Genomic DNA, 7,162 nt, shown 5'->3' with positions numbered 1-7,162 from the left:
GAAGCTTGTTCCTTGCCTACCACCTATAGTCACCCAGGTAGGAGCTACTGACCCATGATGAGGAAGTGTTTGTTTTTTTCTCTTTTTAAACCATGTTTTAGATTTTTCCCTTAAAACTAGTTAAGAAAAAAATGTCTGTCCTTCAGCAAATCACTCTGGTCCTCTTAGAGCTGGGTGTTTTCATGTTTTCTTTGAAAATGTAGTGTAGTGAGATATTTCAGGGCTATGGTTGGAAGCCCACAGCTTCCTTTGGAGGTTGTAGGGGACTGGCCAATAAGATGAAGTTCCATAAAGATGGTCAGACTTGCCTCCACCCTTTTGTCCCTGGTATAGCTGCCTCACATGGGTTTCTTACAAAAGTTCTCTTTGCAGGATCCATTGCGGGTTGCTTTGTTGTCCTCAAGAATAAAAGCCTCTATGATCCAGAGTTGCTATGCACCAAATTTTGATGCCTTTTAAATACCTTGATGCCTGTAGCACTAGAAATGCTTTCCTATTTAAAATAAAAGTTGAATTTTAAAATAGAGCTTTGTATACTATGTAAGCAGTTTTGTATCAGCTTTGTAAAAGCTTTGGTGTAAGAGTCAGTATTTTTTGGCTTTGTAGATAAAGACTTACATTTTTGTGCAACATAGTGGTATTAAAGCACACATCCATTGGACTATGCAATTTGGGTTCTAGTTAGCAGCACTGAGCAGCTGGGCATGTGCTAGCACCTACTCCTACCCCCTCCAGCCAGTGTGAGATCTTGGATTAAAGAATGGGATGAGCAGCCTTCTGCTTATTAGAGACGCACAGAGAAACATGGCTGAACACAGCTTTAAAAGGAACAGCTGTCTCCAGGATCACGTGTGGTGCTGCTGCCTGGGGTGCAGCCCACTGCTGCCCAGGGCTAGTCACGATCATCAGAGCTCTGCTGGGTCTGGCTGGGAAGCTGTTTTTGATACTCAGAACAGATGGTCACCTTTAAGGCTCAGATGGGCTCAAGTTGAAACCTTGTATTTTATAAAATGGATGATGTTCAGTTTACAGCACTCGGGACTGTGTTTTCTTGTACATTTTGTATTTTAAAACCTTTTATAGGAGTACAGTGCTCCTTACACAATACAAAGGGAAGAGCCAGCAATTCAGGCTCCTCAGTTACAGTGCTGAAATAATAAACGATGACAGGTCAACAGTCTCCTTGAATTCTGCCTGAGTTTTCCTCTGACTGGGGCTGGTGAGGAGCCCCTCACCCTGGGGGCCAAAGCTAAGGGCACTTTGGCTTTTAGAAAGTCCACGTGGTTAGGAACCTTTGTTTATTTTCTGGAGAGGGTAGAGTTCCAAATTCTTTCTGCAGCTTCAGTTCTGCACCTTCTAATGGGTGCAAAGGACATTCCACCGTGTCTGCTAAGTTCAGGACAACTGGCCTGCCCAAGGTGTGCACAAAAAGTAGGCAGAAAAGTCTCCTTTAAAATTCAAGCCTGAGTTTTTATGTGAGGGCCTCCTGCCCCCTAGTGTCCTCTGGGGGTACCGCAGTACAGCTCATCAAAACAGCCTGTGGTTTTGCCGTCTGGTATTCCTTGTGCCAAGCTGGAGGGGCTGGCAGCCTTAAGTGGGACCACCCCTGGCACAGTGTAGCCATTGAGGTCCAAGCATCCTGGGGACTGGGGCCAGCACTCTGTTTCTCTGCTCCACCATCAGAAGCTCCCAGGAGTCATACATTGAAGGCACCAGGGCTTACATTTTTAAAAAGGCAAGCCTGCTGTGGATGTCAGCCCCACAGTATCTGTGGGCATGGGCCATAGCCAGAACAGACCAACGGCTCTCCGGGTGCTACTCAAGAGGCCCAGGTCAGGCCTTTGGGAGCAGGGTAGCACCATTCCACCCCCAGCCCTACATGTAAGATTTAGCTATCATCTTTAGGGTGAACAGCAGAGCAGTAAGTGGGGGGATGGAGCTGGGGCTTGAGATCCTCTGAGTGCCTTCAGAAAGAAGTCACCAGGATGAGGGCACTGGTTCTCTGGATGCAGGAGAGACGTTAGCTGAAGACATCAGCCAGCTCTTACCTCCTGACTCCCTCATCTACAAACACACCCACTCTTTGGGGGCCTGTAGCACAGTGCGAGGTGGGTCACCAACAGGCATCAGGCTGGTGTAGTCATCAGGGGCTAGCTGCAGAAGGAACAGAGCTTTAGGGCAGGGAGCTCTAGGCTCAGCCAGGTCCCCAAATCCCCCTAGTCACACCTCTCACACCTCACCTGGTAGGCCTGAAAGACGCTGAGCAGATCCTTCATACCAGCTGTGTATGGGACACCCTGCATACGGACCAGGGCTCCTGGTTGGGACAACACTGAGGTAGGAGCAGAAGCCAGGGCCGCAGGGGGCGTGGTGAGGTAGCCCACAGTGGTGGGAGAGACTGGGGGGCTAGGGTGGGAAAATAGGGTTTTAGTACAGTCCTACCTACAACCTACACCAAGGCTTTCCTCCCTCTTCCCTTGCCTCTGACTTATGCTTAGTTCATTTTAGTTCCTCCTCCCTAAAACCTGCCCTCTGTGTCATCTATTCTAGTTTGTAGATAGCATCAGCTAGCCCGCATCTCACTCCCTTCTTTCAGACCGTGGGTTATCTGGCCCAGGAAGAGGATCATGACCCTCCTCCAAACCAGGACAAGGGGCAAGTCTGCAGTTCTCTGAGCAGCAGGGTACCTGGGGTAGTAAGCTGTGTAGTTCATGTAGAGTTGAGTGGCTGGCCCGGGGTAGTAGGCAATGGGAGTGGGGGCAGCAGGCACCCTGGCAGCTGGGAGCAGTGCTGAAGAGGGATAGAGAGCTGCCGTCTCAGTGGGAATGAGTGTTGGGGTGGCTTGGAAGGTGGCGTAGGCTGGTGGCGAGAGGCCTAGAGGCAGAAGCAGAGAGTACATCTGCAGGGGGCCTGGTGCTGCCCTGGGTGGGGCAGCCAGAAAGAAGTCCCCACTGTAGAACGTGAAGGTTATAACTGGCACCCACATCCCTCCTACTCCCCCAGCCCTGGGGTACTCACAGGGCAGTTTGCAGGGTGGAGGAGACATGCCGCTGCGGCCCAAAGTGCCCCCCATCAGCACACGGCTCATCTCCTCTGTGGAGCAGGGAACTACCTCCACATAGCGTTCCTTCATCACTTTCTTATGGCAACGCTGAGAAGCAGCTAAGGCCCGCTCTGCTGACGTCATCTGGATGAAGGCATCGCCAGATGGCCGGCCCTGTGCACACCATCTTATAACAGTCTATCCTGCTAGCCAGGATCCCTTACTCCCAACCACGCACTCCTCTCTCTTTGTGTGTCCCCCTTTGGGCAGCAGCCTCACCTGCTGGTTGAGCACCATGTGCACACCATGGGGCCGGATGTCAGCTGCTGCCTCCCCCAGGAAGCTTAGGATGTCTTCGATGGTGGCTGTGTAGGGCAGGCCTCGGAGGCGTACACAGTCTCTCCCAGTCCCAGCTACCATCGGGAAGGGGATGGGCAGCAGTGGAGCAGTCAGTGTGGGAAGGAGTGGACTGGAAGCGTAGCGGTTCAGGACCTAATAAGGAAGGCAGCAACTGGTCATGCCAAGTAGGGCAGGGACACAGAGTGGAGTGGGGTGAAAGGGGCACCCTGGAGAAGCACATGGGGGTGGGGGAGCCCTGGGTGCTCACCTGCTGCACCTCGGCTGCAGTGCTCCGGAAGAGTTCAATGTATCGCTTACCCAGCATGCCCTTGTGCCTGCGCAGTGCAGCTTGTGCCAGCTCCTCACAGGCAAAGAGTGCAAAGGCATCGCCAGTGGGCCTGCCGTCAGGGTGGCGCACAAAGAGCAGCCCATCGGCACCCCCCGTCACTGGGCACTCTGGCCCCAGGAAGTCGAGCACGTCTGCTGGCCCAGCTGAGAAGGGCAGTCCCCGCAGCCGCAGGATCACTTGGTCTTCCCGTGACAGGAACCGAGCCACCTCTAGTGATGTGCCTTGATGAGGGTGGCATGGGAGTCACCTACTGACTTCATTCATGCCCTTCCAACTACCCATCCAAACCTGGCACACAGGGGAGCAGAAAGGCAAGGGATGGTGGGGGAGTGGGACATGGGTAGAACCAGGGGGAGCTAGGTGCTGCTGGGGGCACAACTCACCCCCTGCGATCTTTACAAACTCCTCTCCTGTTGCTTTGTATACCTGTGGGGACAGTGGGGACAGTCCGTGGGTCTCAGGCCTGAGGGGGCTGGCCTTAGCTCTGCTCTGCTCCACTCCCAGCCCAAAGGCCCACCTCAATGTAGCGGACACCCATGTGGTGCTTGTGTCTCTGCAACGCTAGGTCCCGCTGCTCACTGTCCACAAAGCGGATGAGGGCCTCGCCATTTCTTCGCCCCTGGGCATTGAGGCAGAGGGCTACACCACCCCTGTGGAGCCAAGGCTATGTTAGTACCTCCTGGGTGGGCCTGCCCTCCTGGGCCCACCATCATGCCGCACCCACCTGGCAATGTTGAGTCCTTTGAAGAAGCGAGCCACGTCCTGGTCTGATGACTGCCAGGGCAGCCCACGGGCCCGAACCACGGTCTCACTGTCCACCACCTCAGCCTTGCTGCTGTGGGGGTAGGGCCCAGGGTCAGAGCTGTCTATCCTGTTAACAAGGGTGCCTTACTATTGTCACCCCTATCCCTGCCCTGCACTCACCAAGGTCCCGTCTCATATTTCTGCTTTATCACCTCGGGCTTCGAAAACAATTGATCTGAGAGGAGATGACATGGGAGTCAGCAGGGTCTGGTGGAGGGGGTCTCCCCACCAAACTCTCTAAAAAGAGGACAGTTGAAGAGGAGGTGACAAAGGGGCTCCCACCAGATGGTCTCTCAGAAAAGGTAAGAACTAGGGAAGGGGTCTTTGAAGAATTAATAGGCAGGCATTCACCCAGCCCTGAGAGAGAACGGGTAACAGATGGTGAGGGGAACCTTACCATTGGGCCCTTCAAGTAGGTGGAGGATGACAGCTACCATTGTCTTCACTTCCCAGACCCCAAAGTCATCCTCTGTGGCATCTGTTTCCAGCCCCAACTCTATGAGCAGTGAAATAATAATGAGGAAATCCCAGCAGGAGAGGCTTGGGGCAATCAGTGGGAGCCCTATGACTGGTCCCACCTAGGCCCAAGTCCCCTACATAAGCACGTGGAATCCCAGCAAGCACATGTTTTGGCCCTGCTCATGTATGCCCTTACAGATCCCCCAGCCCAGACATACGTAGACATGTCTACTTTTCAAATGTGCCCCAATCCAGACAGACATGCACTTAAGGACTCAGCAGGTAATGCTAATTAGGTATGTTCATATAAGCCACCAGCATGCACATACTCAGACACATATAGACTAGGGCTGCCCATCCATTCTAACCCCTCTGGGACACAGGTACCCTGTGCCATGGTGGCCACGGTGAGGTCCCTGGCGAGGCGGGCGCTTGGGTGCTGCACATGGAACTCTCTGCGGAGGTCGTAGAAGGAGAAGAAGGTGTCGGGGAGTACCAGGTTCTGGGGGCACAGGTGAGCAGGGATGAATAGACGAAACTGAGCAGCCCACCCCCACGACAATGGATGGCCTGGGAACCCTGCCCCCTGCTGTGCCCTCAGTGGCATACCTTCCTAGAGGCCTCAGGATGCAGGACCTGTCGCAGCAGCTGCTGTCCATCAGTGCAGAGCATGTAGGGGCCCCCGCCCAGCAGAGCCACATCCCCGATCACCAGCTGTGAGAACTGGGGAGAGAGACAGACTCACAGCTGGGCAGGCAGGAAGAAAGAGGGCGCAGGCTGCAAAGCTGGTTCTGCCAGATGTTCGGCCAGCCCTACCCTGCTTGGGGAGTAGGTGGCCATACCTGTTGGGCCTGGCTCTGTAGTTCCCTTTTTCCCCTCAGTCCACCATCAGCTTCTCCAGGCCAAAAGGGGGCAGTTACATATCCCCCAAGCCCCCACTGCACACACTCCAGCAGTCTGGAGTGGGGCCAGAGCAAACACCTGGTGGAGTGGGACAAGCAGGTGGGAAGGGGCGGGGCAAAGCAGGTTAAACCTGTCCCTGACCAGGCTCCACCTTCAGACAGGTGGGAGAGGCCCAGTCCTGCCTGGGGCCCATCCGGCTCATGGTCAATGGCAGCCCCGCCTCTAGGTCTGACCAACCGAGGGCCAGAGAAATTCCAAGGACAGAGCTCCACACCTGGACGCCAGGGGCAGCATGAGCTTTGACCCACACCCTATCGACCTGCTGGCACTGAGCTGTTTGCTCATAGAGGGGGTGGCACTCCTGAAACTGCCCAGCCCCTCCCCCAGCCTCCATCCCTGCTGGCGAACAGGTATCAGCACTCACCACAGCCCCAAGAACCTCCCCCACGCCAGCCTTACAGTCTGAGACTGGCCGAGCAGGGCCACCCAGCTCTCCGGCAGCACACTCCCCAAGTGGGGGCTGGCCTGGAAGCCCTTCGGCAACAGCCTAGGCTGAAACATCTTTGTGCCTCCATTTCCTCACCAGGAACTACCAGAGTTGGAAAATGAAAGAATTCGTGCGTGTAAAGCGCTTACACTCATTATACTCAACCGTCAGACACGGGTTGAGCGGCGTAGAGAAGATAATGAAGAGAAAACAGCAATGGGAACAGCCTCCCACTTCAGCCAGGGCCAGGAGGCAACCCTGGGCCTTGGCACTCCGGAGGCAGGGAGCCTCCAGGCGGGGTCAGGACAGCGCCCACGCCTGGACGGCCAGCCGGGGCAGGCCTCAACGAGCAGCTTACACCTGGCGGCGTCTGCCTCCGGGGCAGACACCGCCCTACGCCCCCGCCCAAGCGTGTCCCAGGCGGGTGGGTGGGCCGAGGTCGCTGGCGGGAGGGACAGTGACCTATGACCAAGGCCCCTTGGCCCTTTCTCGGCTTCTGGCTACTGTTCTGAGCGACCTGGCTGGGCAGGTTCCCAGTTTCAGTCTCAGCCTGGCTCCCCCGCCGGCCCGGGGACTCTCGGAAGGGTCTCGCGGCCTCCATCCCCACCGCCTCAATAGGGTGGATCTGGAAAGACGGAGAAGGAAGAACTCCCCCACCCCAGAAATGGCCGGCACACGCGGACACACGCACACGCGGGAGTCGATGAAAGTTTCAAACAACAGGAACCCGTCCTACCGCCCGGGCCAGTTAGTCCCGGGGCGCCAGGCCTCGCCTCCT

General features: G+C 55.6%; 1 protein-coding gene across 1 annotated transcript in view; it reads right to left on the bottom strand.

The window, feature by feature from the left end:
- Positions 1-983: 983 nt before the first annotated feature.
- ESRP2 (epithelial splicing regulatory protein 2) overlaps positions 984-7,162 on the bottom strand; it is a gene marked incomplete at its 5' end in the record, with an annotated part of 8,087 nt that continues 1,908 nt past the window's right edge. Inside the window, 13 exons of the mRNA XM_015567812.1 lie at positions 984-2,154; positions 2,241-2,406; positions 2,688-2,874; positions 3,019-3,217; positions 3,323-3,535; positions 3,651-3,952; positions 4,115-4,157; positions 4,249-4,381; positions 4,456-4,566; positions 4,656-4,710; positions 4,933-5,031; positions 5,382-5,496; positions 5,604-5,717. Coding sequence (XP_015423298.1) covers positions 2,065-2,154; positions 2,241-2,406; positions 2,688-2,874; positions 3,019-3,217; positions 3,323-3,535; positions 3,651-3,952; positions 4,115-4,157; positions 4,249-4,381; positions 4,456-4,566; positions 4,656-4,710; positions 4,933-5,031; positions 5,382-5,496; positions 5,604-5,717 — 1,827 coding nt within the window. The remainder of the gene's footprint in view (positions 2,155-2,240; positions 2,407-2,687; positions 2,875-3,018; positions 3,218-3,322; positions 3,536-3,650; positions 3,953-4,114; positions 4,158-4,248; positions 4,382-4,455; positions 4,567-4,655; positions 4,711-4,932; positions 5,032-5,381; positions 5,497-5,603; positions 5,718-7,162) is intronic.

This window comes from Myotis davidii, unplaced genomic scaffold (genome assembly GCF_000327345.1).
Source record: "Myotis davidii unplaced genomic scaffold, ASM32734v1 scaffold243, whole genome shotgun sequence".
Classification (NCBI taxonomy): Eukaryota; Metazoa; Chordata; class Mammalia; order Chiroptera; family Vespertilionidae; genus Myotis; species Myotis davidii.
Note: the sequence above shows the minus strand (reverse complement) of the source record. Positions and strands in the feature narration are given on the sequence as shown.